Source organism: Branchiostoma lanceolatum, chromosome 2, assembly GCF_035083965.1.
Source record: "Branchiostoma lanceolatum isolate klBraLanc5 chromosome 2, klBraLanc5.hap2, whole genome shotgun sequence".
Classification (NCBI taxonomy): Eukaryota; Metazoa; Chordata; class Leptocardii; order Amphioxiformes; family Branchiostomatidae; genus Branchiostoma; species Branchiostoma lanceolatum.
Genome location: NC_089723.1, coordinates 4,838,651 through 4,858,305, shown reverse-complemented (window position 1 = coordinate 4,858,305; position 19,655 = coordinate 4,838,651). Strand labels below are relative to the sequence as shown.

The window sequence follows — 19,655 nt, the reverse complement described above, 5'->3', positions numbered from 1 at the left end:
GGGTAATACACCTTGCAATGTTGAATGTTGTTCTATTGGTGAAATACAATTTTGCTTCAATGAACACTGTGTTGCATTGTCTTTACAGAGTGGGCATTTTCATCAATGGTGCAATTTAGAAAAGGATAAGAAGAAGTTTACAGTCCTTCTACTTTCAATCTTTGCTGATCACACAAACTTTCACTGCTTTCAGTAAATGTGTACTGGGTCATGTTCATTATAATAACTTATGACATATTGTTAAAATTATTTATATTATGTCCAGACATTTCACCATATCACATTTTCTGTCTTTCTAGCTATAGCTGTAGATTTTATCCAGGGGTACCTGGAAAACAGTTCACAGTCTAGACCTGTGATATGTTTTCCTGGCAAAACAGAAACATGAACTGGACTAACCTTAGATGCTGTCTCGGTACTGATCAATGGTAGACATGTACATTCCATTAATGCAATTTCCTTGGCTATTTATCTGGTCCTTGATACTACATTCCCTTCCACCCCATCCTGTCTGTGCAAATATTTTCTGCCTTTCAAAAGATAATCAGGGCTTAACTGACCTATATCTCTTCACAACACTACCATCATCTCATGAGATGGACGGATGCCTATGACATCTCTTGATTCTTGTGTCTGTTGTTCACACTGTAGAGTAATCCTTTTGCGATCTGTTTCCGCATACACAATTGTTTCAGATGTCATTGAAAGTTTGATTTCTGAAATGTTTCTGCAGAATCGCCTTAAATGGTCCCAACAGCCCCACTGATCGGGCTTGTGTGAGCTGTATCCTTTTGTAGCACCTGTAGGCTTCTCTTAATCACTCAACTCGTTCTCGTAAGTGTGTGGTCTTTCTGTAGTTCCATAGCCCAAGTTCTCCCGTGGAGGGCTTGTTGCACCACTCTGCTCTTCTAGCTGCATCATCTCCATTTCCAAGTTAAAGAGTTCGTCGTCTGCTTCGTCGCTTCCCAGGCCCGAAGCCTTCTCAAGCCACTCTTTGGCTTCTTCGAAATGTTCTTTGCCTTTCTTCCTGTACGCCTTTCCCAAACCTATCAGACTACAGGTGTCGTTGGCGTCAATCTTAAGGGCTTGTTTGTAGTATTCGATGGCGTTGTCTTCGTTTCCCGCTTCTAGTGCAAACGCCGCCCTAACTCTGATAGGCCTTGGGTCGCGTCGGTCAAGTTTGCACCAGCTATTTAGAGCGTTGTCCAACCCGCGGTAGACGGGTGCACCGGTCTGACCCTCAAACTTCAGTGCCTCTCTAAGTTGCATCAGTGCTCCCGATTCATTCCCATTCTTGATCAGGAGCTTGGCCCATTCCCTTTTTGCCTCTACTTTGTTCCTGGTGTGTCTGGTCTTCTCTGCTGCGATACGGAACTGTTGCCAACTCTCCTCGACCTTATCCTGACAGAGCAGGCACTGGGCTAAGCAGATCCTGCAACGTGTGAATATGGGGTCAATTTTTACCCCCTTTCGGAGGTACTCTTCTGCCTTGGGCAAGGAGGCGGATGTCATCTTAACCTTTGCACTTGCCTCGGCCTCTTTATGGGCATTGCCCTTAGCCTTCTTTGCTTCTGCTAGTGCATCTTCATACGGAATGAAATACCGGAGACCATATTGATGGTATAGAAGATGGTCGTTGGGAAAGTCTTTGAGGGCCTTCGCGAGGATTGCCTCCATCTTTTCCCAGTCACGTGCGGCCTTAAAGTGAAGCACTGCCTGTCGACAAACATACTGATCTGTCGGGCACAGTTCGTACGCCTTCTCGTATAGGATGGATGGATCGAGACTTTCGTCAGGGTTTCTGCGCTTGTAGGCTTTCAACCAAGCTCCGCCTTGGGATGTACTTCCAGCAGCCTCAAACAGTTCAGCAGTCATGCAAAGGACCTCTCCACTTCCGGGCTCCATTTGCTGTAGTTTGAGAACGTTTGCCGCTGCTCGGTCCAGGAAAGTTTGTATTTCACCGTAACTCACTCGAGCCATCAGACTTTCCACCTGTTTAGTCAGCAAAAACGTTTCCGCTTTTAGCCATTCCTTGTTGTCACTGTCGAACTTGAGAGCTTCTTCAATGCAACTTTGAGCCTCTTTATATCGCCACAGGCCAAATCGAGTCAGGCAAAACGCTTTCTCAAACATGGCGGCGGCCCACCTCTTTTGGACTTCAGTTTCACCTCCCGACTCTTTCAGTTCCGCCAACGCCCTCCGCTTCGTTTCTGCGCTTGCCACATCGCTGTGTTTAACATCTATGTAGGCCAGGCTGGTCAGTGCCACAAGGTTCTCCGGGTCTTCCTCCAGAACCTCCTGAAACTGTCGGCGGGCCTGTAGCGAGTCGTTATCCCGAGCGTAGGACAGGAAGGCCAAGGCGTTCTTGCAAGCCAGTCGGTCGGCATCAGAACATGTCCACTTGCTCAATTTCTCGTGCACGTTTTCGTACATCGACTCGTTCAAATCCCAGAAAAACGGACTCGGGAACTCCTGAAGCTTTTGCAACAAGTCGCTCTCCATACTGACGGTGTTCTGATCCTCTAGCCTTCTTCAACCGAGGCGTAAATCTTGTGAAATAGTGAGGAAATTTTCAGCTCATATGCATACGTAGTTTCGGTGGCGAAGGTGAAACCATGTTTACTTAAGTAAGCGTTACCGTTTGTTTACAGTACCTGGTTTGGGGTCAATGGTCAATTGCCATGGAGAGGGCCGTACGTATTCAGCGCTCATTGTATCGTAAAAGTTTGTGTAAACTCCCCCATTATTTCAAAATTTCCCTTTCCTTGATGTTCATGCAGTAGTTTATCTATGTTGGTGACATTCTTGCGTTGAACTAAAACTGTATGTTACGTGAACCTTTTTGGCTCAACCCTACCTCATTAGCATAATGGTTTAGTCACCTGATCGTGATGACCTATGACGTAGTGAAACCAAGCAGTTGTTGTTACGCTGTAAATTTCAACGATCCCCTTTCCATGGTCCTCACGCAGTAGTTAACTTGTGTTTGTGACATTTTTTGCATTTAGCCTAAACTACAACTATTGAGAGAGCCCGACGCCATTACCACAATGGTTCAGTAACCTGAGAGTGATGACCTATGACGTAGTGAAACCAAGGACACATTTGTTGTTGTAGTTGCGCTGTAAACTCCTCTCTTGTTTCCAAGGTTCCCTTTCCATGGTACTCATTCAGTAGTTTGCCTATATTGGGGATATTTTTTGCATTTAACTACAACTCACAAGGGTAGTACTTCATTGGCATAACCGATTCAGTAACTTGATCGTCATGTCCTATGACGTAGTGAATACAAGGACACAGTTTTAGTTGAAGACACGCTGTCCTCTCTTGTTTCAATAGTGACATTTCCATGATACTCACGAAATAATTTGCCTCTGTTGGTGACATTTTATGTGGAAACTATTGATTTTAGGTGAATTTGGTGTATGTTGTTGCTGAACATACTTTTAACACTTATGTACATAGGGTGTACAAAGCTTAATACTAGTAACCAATGTTACTTTGTAGATATAAGGGTGATGCACCTTGCGATGTTGAATGTTGTTCTATTGGTGAATATAATTCTGCTTCAAAGAAGACTGGGGTGTGTTTTTTGTCTTCACAGAATGGAATATTTTTCATCAGAGGTACAAATGTACCACAAAAAAATATAATTTTCATGGCTTTCGAACTCTGTACCATCGTCAATTCCCAAACTTCCTTTTCAAATATTCCAATCAACTTGTACATTGTAAACTGGGCCATGTTGATTACAATAAGGTCAATTACATGATACTATTGCTTCACTCTATCCTCTGAACTTGCTATCGTAAAGAAACACATAACAAACTAGTTAGTTGATGCTGCACAGAGTACCAGGAATTGTCAATTTTTCATGTATACCATAAATTAGATTTGTTGTCTTTATAATGTAACAGTAATGTAAATCATTTAGATTCTACATGCATCTAGATACAGGTCAATGCACTGGTTCACTTCATTGGTGCAATTGCATTGGCCATTTTTTTTGGGTGAACTTTAACACTCTTTTTTTCATTTCATCCTTTCTGTGAAAATGGTTTCTGCCTTTCAAAAGATAATCAGGGCTTAACTGACCTATATCTTTTCACAACACTACCATCATCTCATGAGATGGACGGATGCCTACCACATCTCTTGATTCTTGTGTCTGTCGTTCAAACTGTAGAGCAGTTCTTTTGCGACCTGTTTCCGCATACACACTCAATTGTTTCAGATGTCATTGAAAGTTTGATTTCTGATTAGTTTCTGCAGAGTCGCTTAACAGTCCCACTGATCATGGCTGGGGTGAGCTGTATCCTTTTGTCGCACCCTGCAAACTTTACCCATTTGAATCACTCAACTCGTTCTCGTAAGTGTGTGGTCTTTCTGTAGTTCCATAGCTCAAGTTCTCACGAGGGGGGGTTGTTGTACCACTCTGCTCTTCTAGCTGCATCATCTCTAGTTCCAGTTCAGTGAGCTTGTCGTCTGCTTCGTTACTTCCCAGGCCAGAAGCCTTCTCAAGCCACTCTTTGGCTTCTTCGAAATGTTCTTTGCCTTTCTTCCAGTACGCCTTTCCTAAGCCTATCAGGCTGTGGATGTCGTCGGCGTCGATCTTAAGGGCTTGTTTGTAGTATTCGATGGCGTTGTCTTCGTTTCCTGCTTCTAGTGCAAACGCCGCCCTAACTCGGATAGGTTTCAGGTCGCGTGGGTCAAGTTTGCACCAGCTATTCAGAGCGTTGTCCAACCCGCGGTAGACCGGTGCACCGGTCTGACCCTCAAACTTCAGTGCTTCGCAGAGCCGCATCAGTGCTCCCAATTCATTCCCTTCCTGGATCAGGAGCTTGGCCCATTCCCTTTTTGTCTCTACTTTGTTCCTGTTGTGTCTGGCATCTTCAGCTGCGATACTAAACTGTTGCCAACTCTCCGGAACCTTACCTTGATAGTACAGGCACTGGGCCAAACAGACCCTGCACCGCGTGAACAGGGAGTCGATTTTTAGTGCCTCTCTCAGGTACTCTTCTGCCTTAGGCAAGGAGGCGGATGCCATCTTGACCTTTGCACTTGCCTGGGCCTCTTTCTTTCTTTTGCCTTTGGCCTTCTTTGCCTCCCCGACAGCTAGTGAAAACGGAATGAAGTACGGAAGGCCATACTGATGGTAAAGAAGATGGTCTTTGGGAAAGTCTTTGAGAGCCTTCGTGAGGATTGCCTCCATCTTTTCCCATTTACGTGTTGCCTTAAAGTGAAGAACTGCCTGGCGGCAAATGTGCTGATTGGTCGGACAAAGTTCGTAAGCCTGTTGGTATAGCACAGTTGGATTAAGACCTTGGTCCGGGTTTCTGCGCTTGTAGTCTTTCATCCATCTTCGACCTTGCCATCTGCTTTCAGCGGCCTCAAACAGTTCGGCCGTCATGCAAAGAGATTCTCCACTTCCGGGCTCAATTTGCTGTATTTTGAGAACGTTGTCCGCTGCCTGGTCCAGGAAAGTTTTTATTTCACCATAATTCACTCGGGACAACGCCTGTTTAGTCAGCAGGAACGTCTCCGCTTTTAGCCATTCCTTGTTGTCACTGTCGAACTTGAGAGCTTCTTCAATAGAACTTTGAGCCTCTTTATATCGCCACAGGCCAAATCGAGTCAGGCAAAACGATTTCTCAAACATGGCGGCGGCCCACCTCTTCTGAACCTGAGTTTCACCTCCCGACTCTTTCAGTTCCGCCAACGCCCTCCGCGTAGTCTCTGCGCTTTCCACATCGCTGTGTTTAACATCTATGTAGGCTAGACTGGTCAGTGCCACGAGGTTCTCCGGGTCTTCCTTTAGAACCTCCTGAAACTGTCTGCGGGCCTGTAGCGAGTCGTTATCCCGAGCGTACGACAGGAAGGCCATGGCGTTTTGCCAGGCAAGTCGGTCGGCATCAGAACATGTCCACTTGCTCAATTTCTCGTGCACGTTTTCGTACATCGACTCGTTCAAGTCCCAGAAAAACGGACTCGGGAACTCCTGAAGCTTTTGCAACAAGTCGCTCTTCATACTGGCGGTGTTCTGATCCTCTAGCCTTCTTCTTAAATCTTGTGAAATAGTGGGGAAATTCTCAGCTCATATGCGTACGTAGTTTCGGCAGCGAAGGTGAAACCATGTTTGTTTAAGTAAGCGTTACCCTGTTTGTTTACAGGACCAGGTTTGGGGTCAATGGTCAATTGCCATGGAGAAGGCCGTACGTATTCAGCGCTCACTGTATTGTAAACGTTTGCATAAACTATCCCATTATTTCAAAATTTCCCTTTCCATGATACTCATGCAGTAGTTTATCTGTATTGGTGACGTTTTTGTGTTAAACTAAAACTGCATGTTACCTGAACCTTAAGTCATTAGCATAATGGTCCAGTAACATGATCGTCATGACCTATGACGTAGTGAAACCAAGGACACAGTTGTAGATGTAGTTACGCTCAAATTGCAATAATCCCCTTTCCATGCCATTCATACATTAGCATAATGGTCCAGTAACATGATCGTCATGACCTATGAAGTAGTGAAACCAAGGACACAGTTGTAGATGTAGTTACGCTCAAATTGCAATAATCCCCTTTCCATGCCATTCATACAATAGTCTGCCTGTGTTGGTGATATTTTTGCATTAAACTCCAACTGTTGACATGAGCCCTACCTCATTAGCATAATTGTTCAGTAACATGATCGTCATGACCTATGACGTAGTGAAACCAAGGACACATTTGTTGTTGTAGTTGCGATGTAAACCTATCTCTTGGTTCCGATGTTCTCTTTCCATGGTACTCATTCAGTATTTTGCCTATATTGGGGATATTTTTGCATTTAACTACAACTGACTTCTACTTCATTGGTATAACCGATTCAGTAACTTTATCGTCATGACCTATGACGTAGTGAATCCAAGGGCACAGTTTTAGTTGAAGTCACGCTGTAAACTCCTCTCTTGTTCCACTAGTGACATTTCCACGATACTCACGAAGTAATTTGCCTGTGTTGGTGACATTTTTTTTTGCATTTGATTACAACTCTTGATACGACCCCTACCTCATTAGCATAATCGATGCAGTAACCTGGTGGTCATGACGTAGTGAAACCAAGGGCACACTCGTAGTTGTAGTCACACTGTAAAGTTCAATAATTCTCCTTCCATCATACTCATGCAATAAATAGTTCACCTGTTTTTTTGTTGATTTGATTATATGGATGATATCCGCGCGTGCATCAAGTTTCATCCGATTCCAAAAATTTTAAAAAAATGAGCTCCACGAGCACATTACGTTCGCCAAAAAATCAAGGCTTATTATGGAGTGCCTTTATCTACGACTTTGGGTCCATGTTAATGTTTTCATGCAAATACGGCATTGAGGTTACTGAATCGCTCATGCATATGAGGTAGGCTCATGGAATAGTTGAAGTTTAAGTTTAATGCAAAAAAGTCACAAACATAAGCAAACTATAGCATGAATATCGTGGATAGGGTCATATTGAAACACAGTGGGCGCTGAATACGTACGGCCCTCTCAGTGGCAATCGATCATTGAACTCAAAGCTGGTACTGTAAACAAACAGGGTAACCTGCATAATTTACCCTTCATTATGTACATCTCTGCATACTAAAAATAGATGTCCTTTAACTACATCGTTCCTCAGTTATTCCTCTTGGAACATTTTGACAAAAACGCCCATGCAGTTCCAGAGCAAGCTACTAGGGGGCCCAAACCTACATCACTTCTTCCTTACATCACACAATATCTGCCACCAGTAAGTCAAGACCACAGCACGTCCAGGTCAAAAGATACAAAAACGAAAGTTGTGCTGCAGTACCAAGGTCACTTACCAGGGGGCCCGAAATCAATCTTGACCTTTGTTCTCCCAACACCTACCCACATACCAAATATCTTTACAATCCATCCAGACGTTCTTGAGTTATGCTGACTACAAGCATCCGGACACACACACAAACACACACGCAAACACGCACACAGACACGCTTAGAAAAATATCTCCGTGAAAAAAATCAAAGGACCACTTCTGGCGACCGGAGCACAAAACCTGACGGGTGAGCGACCGTCACAATAGGCCGATCGTGCAGTTCCAAGCCCATACGCAAGGCGGCTACTCCACGATTAGATGATCCATCTAGATGAACCTTGGCACTTTAATGTTACCCTTGACACCTAGCGATGTCAACATGGGTTCTCCTTCTCAACTTGGCCCTGTCTTCCATCAGCTGGCGAAGTTCTGATGATCAGATGAGATGACTGGGTCTTTGCTTGCGAAGAGTAGTACGCGAAGAACAGCTATACGTGGGAAGAGTGTCTTGAGAGGCAGGCTTAAAGTCAACTTCAACTTCAGATTGCCCCCAGATGACCCCACGAGGGGCAAAGTAGCAAACTGAACTAAGTAAACCCACGAGTCACATGATGGTCCCACCAATAAGGGATAAGGCAGATACTGTCCTGTTCGTGCCCAGCAGTTACTTTCATTACTTTTAAAAGTTATTCAAACCTAGGATACTCACTTCAAGGTTTAGTGAAAATGTTGCTAGGAAGTACCCAGGGAGCGCTAGCTGCCCTGTATGAGACCCTCCAAGCTTCAGCTCTACTGTTGTTCACGGACCCCACCCAACTCTCTCCGGGCCAGGCTGTCCTGGTCGGCGGCTCTGTGCTGTTTGTCGGAACGGTGCTGCGGACCGTCTGGGGTACGGATGGACAGAGGAGGAACAAAGTCAAGTCAAGGTCAGAGTTTACGCCAGGTAAGGCTACTGTTGAATCGCATTGTGGCGTCGGCGTGGCGCAAAGGCAGGGAGTTTGGCCCAAACCCCATGCAGGGGTCAACCAACGGTTGCTACTCCACCCCATGCCCGTAGCCAGGATTTTGATGGGGGGGGGGGTCTTTTTAATGTTTGAGGGACCAGCGAGCGCCACAGGGGGTCCGGGGGTATGCCCCCCGGAAAATTGTAAAAATTGAACCTTCTGATATGGCATTTCGTGTGTTTTTGAGAGGATTTCAAAGAAAGAAATCAAAGACAAAGTGAGCAATTTTTCTTGGATTCCAGCCCCGCTGGTGATACAAATAAGTCCACCTTGAAAAAAACCCTCGGACCTTCGAGGTTCAAAAATTGAACCTTTAATTTTGAAAGGCCACTTCCTGTGTTTTTGAAAGGGTTTCAGAGGGAAAATCAGAGACAAAGTGAGCAGTTTTTTTCTAGGATTCTTGCCTCTGTGGCCTTGCTGGTGATACAAATAAGTCCGCCTTGAAAAAAAATCTTGAACATTGAAAGGTGGACCTTCAAGCCTGTGAAAGTGGACCTTCAAGCCTGTGGGGGGAGTTCTTCTGAACCCCCCGAACCCCCCCTGCAGCTGGCTACGGGCATGCACCCGGAAAAAGGGTAGTGAGATTGTAGGAGCCCCGGTAGTAATCGGAGGGCACCCTTGCTCCTCCGAAGGCTAATTGCAAAGGAACGTTCGGATACTATAACGTAAAAAGATTGTTATAATTTTACTCTAGACTCATGTTTCTACGTTCAGTAGAAATGTTAATTGCATAATTAATTGCATAAGATCGTTGCTTTGTTTTTTTAATGTCTAAATTCCCTCTAATTTTCTTCCCCAGGATAAGTGTACTACCATACATGGCCACCCGTGAAGGCGATCCCATGCCTGAGTCCGTTCGGTATGAAGCTGGAGACATATCTGCGTATGGCTGATATTCCGTACGAGACCGTGTATGGTTTGAGTATGGGCCCAAAGGTTTGTGTGTACGCAAAACGTTTAGTAGTGTGGTTTTACTCTACTCTACTCTACTCTTCAATTCAAATACAAACATAGCTGAAGCTTTGGATTTGCCTACATTATATCTTAATTATATTTAAACTTAACCTAGTTTTACACAAAAAAAGATTGGAACTTTGATTTCAATTGATCATGTTTCCATTGCTGTTATCCCCATTATAGCCTATGTTACATATTCTCCTCAAAGCAGGGCCGCTATAGCTCGGTTTGTTACCTCGAGTAGGGGCCCTGCTTTTCCGAGCCGGTATTCTGGGTTCTGGCGACGTCGCCACTAAAACAGCTTTCAGCCGATCAGAGGGTTTGCTCAGGCTCATCTGAAGCGAACCCGCAAAGCTCGCTGGGAAGCTATCAACCAATCAGGTTACGGCTTACATCGTTACTTTGGGTTCAAGGTTTGGGCCAGATAAGGATAGCTCATTAATTATTCATGAGGCAGCGCAACTGTCAATAACGTCGCCAGAACCGTGTCTACCGGGGCTTAAGAGCAGGGCCTCTACGCGAGCGAGCCAACGAATCGAGCGATAGGGGTCCTGCTTTTAGGAGGGTGATCTCTCGCTGTTTATGCTGATCGTGACCCCTCCCTCAAGAGATTGGTCGGTCGGACAGGCCGATAGGAGTGCGATTTAGTCAGGCTAGTACTCATCGGCCATGACCATGCATTCATAGGTCGAGCGCCATTCTTTTCTGTCAATCAAATTTAGCACAAATGTAGATCAGAGTGTCTCAATATATTTGCTTAAGATAATGTCTGGTATGACCGTGTGAGTGGTAATCTATTAATAAGTTGTAGTGACCAACTTTTTTCTTCATAACTCTTATATTTATCATAGTGAAATCTGTACAAGTGACCACCCCTACATAAGGACCGCCTGGTTATTGTGACAACTTTTTGGTGGTCCCTTAGATAATTTTTTATCGGCAAAAGCAACAAGAACCTGTCTACAGTAACCACCAGTCCACATAGACCCGATTTTATCAGCCCCCTAACAGGTCTTCTTGGGCAGGTTTGACTGTACTTTTGATTTTGTAGATAGAATATCGTAGAGTTCAACTTGAGTTCTAAAACATTGCATCCGCAGGGAAAAGTCCCGTGGATAGAGTACAATGGCGAAGCCATGGGAGACTCTGGTCTCATCATAGAGTTCCTGAACAGGGAGAAAGGCGTGGACCTGGACCAGATCCTGAGTGATACAGATAAGGCTGTTAGTAGAGCCTTCACTAAGATGTTGGAGGAGAACACGTTTTGGTACGTAACGTTACATATATGGTACCAGAGTTGTGCTGTAAGTACCAGGGTTGCACTGCAAGTACAAGCTGAGTAAGACCAAATGGTGAGGTTTGATCCAATCACACCGAGACGGACCCCTAGTGCGGTGGAACCTTTCTTGGTTTGTGGCCGTCTTCAACACCGGGAGCGAGCATCCGGCTTTACATACCATCCGAGAGAAAGTCACTAACCAAAGTCAGGTTCTCATGAGGACGAGGATACAGTATTACATCACAGAAAACTTGAAATGCTGCCTTTAAGACAATGTCCTGATAATCTTTAAACTAATGTGTGGTTTTGCTGTGTAGGGGTGGTGTCCGGAACAGGTGGATAAATAACATTGACAAGCTGCAGGAAGTGGTGGCTCCCTGGACAGCTCCCAGGATCATCATGTTCCTCCTGACGAGGTCTGCCAGGAGCAATGTGAGGCGGAAACTGTGGACTCATGGCGTCGGGCGCTACTCCAGGGACGAAATAGAAGGCATCTTGGAGAAGGATATCAAGGCTCTCTCACATTTTCTGGGTAAATATTACTTACATTTTCGGATTGAAACCTTTGAATAATCTACATGTCATCACCGATTCCTTTACTCGACATGTTGAAGTACTGTATTCATATACTTGTTATACTTGTACGTAGGTCAATTATTTTGTATCCCATTGTTTGTTGTTTGCATGTATAGTTGTAGAAGACCTTACGGAAGTCGCTGCACTTTTGTTGTGTCAACAAAGATTTCCATTTAAATTTGTTAAACTATTGGTTTCACATGACCAGTAAACGTCCTTTAGTGTAATACACCAGTCATGTACAGAAAGTACGAGTTGTGAAAGTCTGGACTGCACTCACACCAGGAAGAGCACCAGCACATTACCTCCATGACAAAATGGAGGTATTGGTTTGCGTGTGTCTGTTTGTTTGTGATTCCAGATATGTTGGTCAGCACACCTTAAGTACCTCTGGATGAATTGTGATGATATTTGGTATGTGGATTACTAAGGTATTGGGAAGACGTCAGTTAAGGTCAATTCTAGTAGTATGTGGGGTAGCTCTTCTCATCTAACAATGTAACGGTGTAGTTCAATTATTATCTCCATGAAAAATGGAGATATAGTTTTAGGTGTGTCTGTGTGTTTGTTTGTCTGTTTGTGTTTCCGGACTACTCTAGTCAGCATAACTCAAGAGCCTCTTGATGGATTACGATGATATTTGGTATGTGGGCAGATGTTGGGAAGCCGAAGGTCAAGGTCAAATTTGGACCCCTGGTTTGTGACCTTGGTACTGCAGCAGAACTTCCGTTTTTGAATCTTTTGACCTGGACGTGCTTGATTTTTGGGTGGCAGATAGCTTTTCTTTTTTTTTTGCTTTTTGTCCAGGTACCAAACCTTACCTGATGGGCGATGAGCCTACTGAGGTGGATGCAGCAGCGTTCGGTCAGCTGTCGGTGGCTTGTTGTGCTTTCCCCGGCATCTACCTGGAAAGGCTTGTCACTGTGGACTGCCCCAACCTTCAGGCCTACTTCAACCGCAATAGAACCGCTATTGGCCAGACTGGGACCAGCTGACTAGCAAAACTGTACCTATATCTGTAGTTAAGGTAATTTCAGAACAATTCCTCTGAAAAGAAAAATTACACCTGTAACATCAACTGTTGGTTGTATGGAGGTTTCATGTATAGATTGACATGAAATTCATATGTAATAATAATCATAAGTTAAACAAGGAAGGATGCTAAGCAGTTAAAGGACTAAAAGATTAATGTTGAATGAAGGTAACCTATAATCAACCATTGATGCATATAGATAATAGATGATATGATGAATAAGTAAAGAGGCTGTGTCAGTGTGAATTACAAGATCGCACACGTAGATGTTTAGAATGACATGAACTCCGACCCGGAACCTTACATGTACATGTATTTGAATCTTGTAATGGAAAACACTGCAAATATAGATTGTCCTCATTAGTTTTGCAAATGAAGTCCCAATTAGCATAATTAGCACTTCATCATGTACATCTCTGTCTTAGCTAACTGCATACTAAATATCATGGAAATCCGTCGTTCCTTTGTTCGGTTATTATCCTTAGAAGATTTTCACTATAACGTCCCTGCAAGCTGCTAGGGGGCCCAAACCGACACCACTTCTTTATTGCATCACAAGCTATCTGACACAAAAAATCAAAACCATGCATGGTATGTATGGCACGTCCAGGTCAAAAGAAAGAAAAGCGGAAGTTCTGCTGCAGTACCAAGGTACATACCAGGGGGCCTTGACTTTCGGCCTCACAATACGCGACCACATATCAAATATCATCGTAATCCATAAAGAGGTTCTTGAGTTATGCTGACTACAGTAGTCCGGAAACACAAACACGAAGACACACAGACAGACAGACAGACAGACAGACAGACAGACACGCCCAAAACTATATCTCCATTTTTCATGGAGATGTGACAAGATGGTCTTTTGGGTAGGACTTGGGCTATTATTCTTACGTTTACGATGTGCTGTCACCACACGAAGCTCTCACAAAATATTGCCAAGACTCGGTTCGGTTTACAGTTTGATGTGATACTTTATTCAAGATACTGCTGTCGACAACACACAATGGATGCAAGGATATAAAGGAATGTAGGAAGTTACTAATAAGATACAAATACATGAACAGAAGTGGACGGACGACAAATGATGCTACTCTAACCGGCGAGTATAGAAGATGACAGCGAGACGATCTCTGCTCTAATCTTACATGATGAAGACTGCCTCTCAAGGCGGTGTCCCGCGACCTTTATCATATTTTCGGGAGGCGGGTCTACGCGAGCGTGGTCAGGCTGACGTCAGGACGCGCCCGTGTCACGTGGCCCCTACCCGTGACCCCGGCCGTCCTACGCTAATATGACGCCTGTTACACCACCCCCCGGCACGCTTAATGATGCTCCCGCATCATTTAACTTAACCTTAGAAAACTAAGCTAACTAACTATTTAATAAAAGTTGCAAAACAATGGGGGACTGGATGATACATCCTACAATCAATACATGTACAATACATAAAAAATAACAAAATATAGCAAAGCATAAAACAGAATATCCTGACAATGGCATAACGTTACATCATCAGCTAACTTGCATACAATAAACATAGTCAAAATAAAGACCCAAATCACTGATACACATGATTGACCACAATAATCAATAAGCAATACACGGCATAATCAAGTTCATAATAATAATCAATCAGAACACAGCACAATCAAGTTCATGATACTAATCAATCAAAACACAGCACAATCAAAGTCGACCGAACTTCAAGTGAACACTGCAGGTTCCAAGCATAACATTACATAATTTCAAGTGAACACTGCAGGTTCCAAGCATAACATTACATAATTTCTAGTGAACACTGCAGGTTCCGATAATAAAATGTTTCATGGAGATAATGATTTGCAGTTTAATTACAAACGTCATATATTTACAGTGTACGGTAGCAATGTTAGCTCCAAACAACCCGAACAAAAGATGCTTTTATTCTTGCCACTTCAGTCATGCCACGTCTCAGATTTCCCTGTGTCAAAAGAGTTTGTTCATAGTATATGCCTGCACTTGTGTAACAGAAGAACGAGACACAGACTACCCATTTTCTCAGCACCCACCAAAATAACAATTCACTGCCGTTGACGGGTGAGTTCCAAACATATGTCTGATGTAAAACTTTGCCACTCCGCATGTTTAATGCCGGTTTCTCAACAGAGTAGGTACAGCACAGGGTAGGCGCCACTTCAGACAAACTGCATGGTCGATCAGCACTGCAAGTCTTTAACATTGCCTGCAAGTCTGTAACATCGCCGTCCATCTTATAGCAGAGGTAAGGTAACGTTGGGTAACCTAAATTCGTGGGGTACTTAAAGTCGGGATTTTTCGAAAACGGGGTATTTAGGGATATGTGCTACATGCAAAATCAGTTATAACGCCAGCAATGCAAAGCAGATAGACTAACGTATTCAGAACACTGGCTGAAAAGCTTCGATAACCATGCATTAGAAGTTGGCGACGTCAAAAACTCTCCGTCCCTTATTGACAGAGTCTGGGGGCTTCGTGGGAGAATCACCCAGCACGGTTGTTCGCTGGTTTATAAGACGAATGTCACATCTCCTGCCTGCTAAACACAATTATTTATAAGACAACTTATTACAATATCTTTTGCTAACCTGCAACTATATTCTAAGTGTGATCAATCATCAAAACTCCTCTCTGTTGCTACAACCTACGGCACGTGTATTTTCCCGCCGCCATATTGTTAACCAGAATCCTGTTGTCAAGCAGACGACAAAGGTTTGTGAGGAACACTTTTTTGTCTAAATGTTGCGTGGGATAGTGGACTGAGGAAGATATTTTCCTCAAAGTTTGCTCCTAACACAACAAGGAACACATGGACATAGTAGTATTACCATTGCTACGGCATCCAGCTAACTTCCCATGAATAATGTAACGTTACACGTTGCCCGATGATGACGATGGGCCGACTTTGAGTGAAGTTCTACCGACTCAACACACGGGTTGTTCCCGAACTGGCCTGATGTGTGCGGTACGGCCGTTTCTTCGTGTATTTTTTTTACTTGGACACGTCTATATCCATAGCACTCTCCTCAAGCCAAGGATAGAACGAATAGCTGCTGTATAAAATGTGATTAGCGGTAAGATATTCAAGACGAATCTTCTCTCCCGAATTAATGTGCCCCCCTGTCCGACAGCACCACAATTGTGCGTGCGGCGCACGGTAGTTTCAAGTTGAAATATTATGGTGTCAGCACGACTAGAGACAAAATCTACCATATATATGATTAGTGCAAAGATAGTACATGATACTGACAGAATAATAGAAAAAAAGGATGGTTTATTGTTCTGCTAGATTGATTTCAGTCAACCATTATCGGAAAAATCCCGAATTTAGGTTACCCAACGTTAACATTTTTGCTGCAAATTCTAAATCTCTGTGGAAGCTGCCTCCTATCGCTGTGATCTCGAACGTAGTTTGCCTTCGCCCATAAGTTATGTTTCGTTACCGTCTGTCGGTTTGCTTGTTTGTAGACAGCATATCTCGAGAGGCTTGGATTATCTTTATTATGACATTCCGTATCTGAGTAAGTGTCGGCATAAAAAAGGACTTGATTATACATATACATCTACATGTACATATAATACCCCCAAATATAGCCCCCTCAGGGGCAAAGTAGGGGGGGGGGGATTGGGTCCCGGGCTAAGACTGGGAGCTGCAAGTCAACGAAAGTCGCAGATTTCGTGATGGTGCTCCAGTTTCAAGGGTCAAAAAGGTCGGCCACTGGGCGACAAGTGCAGAAACCATAGCTGGAATCGAGTGCTGAATTACAAAAGCTACGGGTTCGGCACTCCTTTGCTAGGGGACAGTATCAATGCTCCCCTGTCTTTTCTTTCCCTCTGTCTGGGTTGGAACGTACGTATCCAAGATCGTCTTGATTTACTTCGGAATACTTCCCTGGGAGAGACAGTACCTAGGCTTGAGTGTGCGCAGCCTCCAATTGAAACCCTAAACAAGGGTCCGTAGGATAGTAGTAAGTTTGAAGGTCCAAGTGTTGTAAGTTTGAAGGTCCAGAGATTTCCAATTTTCACACTGTGCGCAGAAGTGCACCGCCCTGCCCTGTGCGCCCATATGCGCGCAGCGACTGGGCACTGTACTTATACACAAACTGGAGGTCACTCTGTACATGTTCGCAGCTAGAACTCACAATTCCCGTTGCCGCATTGGTATGTAAGTTCTCATGTTGTTTGCTACGTTGAGTGGGGTGATGCACGTTGTCTACTTTACAATGTGACAGTGGCGATACGATCACAGCAAGTAAAGAAAGACTTTTGAAACAAATATACGTGCATACGGAAAGAAATCGCAAAAGGATTGGTTGACTGTTTGGACAGCAGATAAGAACCAAAGGATGTCTTAAGCACCCGTCCATAGCATCTATGGCTAGTCCAGTTCATTAATCTGTTTTGCCAATACATCGTATGTCTAGACTGTGGCCTGTTTTCCAGGTACCCCAGGATAAAATCTACAGCTATAGCTAGAAAGACAGAAAATGTGATATGGTCAAATATCTGAACATAAAATGGAGTGTCATTCAGATATCATATTAAGAATCAACTAGCTGGTAGTATTCTATGTGAGTGTTTATTAGTATGTATGGAGGTAGCTGATAGTAGAAGTGAAACAATATAATGAACATGACCCAGCACACATTTATAGAGGCAGTGAAAGTTTGTGTGATCAGCAAAGACTGAAAGTAGAAGGACTGCATGTTAAACTATTCTTATGCATTGGTGAAAAGTCCCACTCTGCAAAAACAATGCAACATTGTCTTCATTGAAGCAAAATTGTATTTTACCAATAGAACAACATTCAATATTGCAAGGTGTATCACCCTTAATTAAATCTACAAACTAACAGTAACATTGGCTACGATTATTACCAAATTCACATCAAATCAATAATTACTACATATGTACATTTCTAAAACAACTTTTTTCTCCATCCCATGACTAGGTTTTAGCAGCACACATACCTGAATTTGTTATTATATTCAGTATTTGGTGCACAATGTCATTCCGCAGTTGAGATATTTACACTGGTCTGTGAAGGTTTGACAATCATTTGAGAATAAAAATGTACACTGCCAGTCATCCTACACATAGTACACCGTTTCACGCTTTCATTGCTAAAATCCATACAACAGGTTTTGTCAAAGGAACGTTTTGTTTGCCCGTTCAAACAACAATAAATATATATCAGTGACATCAAAGCTCTTTATTTCATGTTGTCTCAACTGTAGAATCCAGCCGACTTTCTGGTCTAAGCTGAGCCTCTTTAGCTTGCACTTCTCATATCCTCTTCATTGATCTATGATGACAGAAAAAAAATTATGAAACAGGTTTTAAACTTACAAATTTCACACAAAATGCAGTGAAAAGAATTTAGCTGTTTTTGACGTGTACATTTCCTATGGAAGGCCATATGTTCCATCAACTCATAAGATGGAATAGCGTCCAATAACATACTTACATGTAACTTTCACAAAGACACAGACTGATACATACACAGACATATCCAAAACAATATCTCCATTTTTCATGAAGATAATGATTCGCAGTTTGATTACAAACGTCATATATTTGCAGTGTACGGTAGCCATGTTAGCTCCAAACAACCCGAACAAAAGATGCCTTTATTCTTGCCACTTCAGTCATGCAACGTCTCAGATTTCCCTGTGTCAAAAGAGTTTGTTTATAGTATATGCCTGCACTTGTGTAACAGAAGAACGGGACACAGACTATCCATTTTCGCAGCACCCACCAAAATAACAACTCACTGCCGTTGACGGGCGAGTTCCAGGTTTAATGCCGGTTTCTCAACAGAGTAGGTACAGCACAGGGTAGGCGCCATTTCAGACAAACTGCATGGTCGATCAGCACTGCAAGTCTTTAACATTACCTGCAAGTCTGTAACATCGCCGTCCATTTTGTCGCAGAGGTAAGGTAACATTTTTGCTGCAAATTATAAATCTCAGTGGAAGCTGCCACCTATTTCTGTGATCTCGAACTTGGTTTGCCTTCGCCCATAGGTTATGTTTTCGTTGTCGTCTGTCGGTATGTTTGTTTGTAGACAGCATATCTCGAGAGGCTTGGATTATCTTTATTATGACATTCCGTATCTGAGTAAGTGTCGGCATAAAGAAGGACTTGATTATACATATACATCTACATGTACATATAATACCCCCAAATATAGCCCCCTCAGGGGCAAAGTAGGGGGGGGGGGGTTGGGTCCCGGGCTAAGACTGGGAGCTGCAAGTCAACGAAAGTCGCAGATTTCGTGATGGTGCTCCAGTTTCAAGGGTCAAAAAGGTCGGCCACTGGGCGACAAGTGCAGAAACCATAGCTGGAATCGAGTGCTGAATTACAAAAGCTACGGGTTCGGCACTCCTTTGCTAGGGGACAGTATCAATGCTCCCCTGTCTTTTCTTTCCCTCTGTCTGGGTTGGAACGTACGTATCCAAGATCGTCTTGATTTACTTCGGAATACTTCCCTGGGAGAGACAGTACCTAGACTTGAGTGTGCGCAGCCTCCAATTGAAACCCTAAACAAGGGTCCGTAGGATAGTAGTAAGTTTAAAGGTCCAAGTGTTGTAAGTTTGAAGGTCCAGAGATTTCCAATTTTCACACTGTGCGTCGAAGTGCACCGCCCTGCCCTGTGCGCCCATATGCGCGCAGCGACTGGGCACTGTACTTATACACAAACTGGAGGTCACTCTGTACATGTTCGCAGCTAGAACTCACAATTCCCGTTGCCACATTGGTTTGTAAATTGTCATGTTGTTTGCTACGTTGAGTGGGGTGATGCACGTTGTCTACTTTACAATGTGGCGATACGATCACAGCAAGTAAAGAAAAAAACTACCCTGTATCTGCTTACGACATTAAGCGATGCGGAACGGATTTAAAGCCTCTAAGGAAGGGCAGTAGGACATGCGCGTCAAAATAGGGGTGCAATTACGATATTGC

General features: G+C 43.6%; 1 protein-coding gene across 1 annotated transcript; it reads left to right on the top strand.

Moving 5' to 3' along the window:
* Positions 1–8,548: 8,548 nt before the first annotated feature.
* LOC136426542 (failed axon connections homolog) lies at positions 8,549–12,633 on the top strand. The gene is made up of 5 exons (XM_066415206.1): positions 8,549–8,765; positions 9,632–9,762; positions 10,884–11,050; positions 11,380–11,594; positions 12,446–12,633. The coding sequence occupies exons 1-5, from the start codon at positions 8,549–8,551 to the stop codon at positions 12,631–12,633; spliced, it is 918 nt and encodes a 305-aa protein (XP_066271303.1).
* The last annotated feature ends 7,022 nt before the right edge of the window (positions 12,634–19,655 follow it).

Excerpts from the sequence above, each read along its gene's own strand:
- LOC136426542 (XM_066415206.1), top strand. The coding sequence starts at position 8,549 with ATGTTGCTAGGAAGTACCCAGGGAGCGCTAGCTGCCCTGTATGAGACC. Across the intron at positions 8,766-9,631 it reads AAGGTCAGAGTTTACGCCAG|TGTACTACCATACATGGCCA; the intron begins GTAAGGCTACTG and ends CCCCAGGATAAG. Across the intron at positions 11,051-11,379 it reads TTGGAGGAGAACACGTTTTG|GGGTGGTGTCCGGAACAGGT; the intron begins GTACGTAACGTT and ends TTTGCTGTGTAG.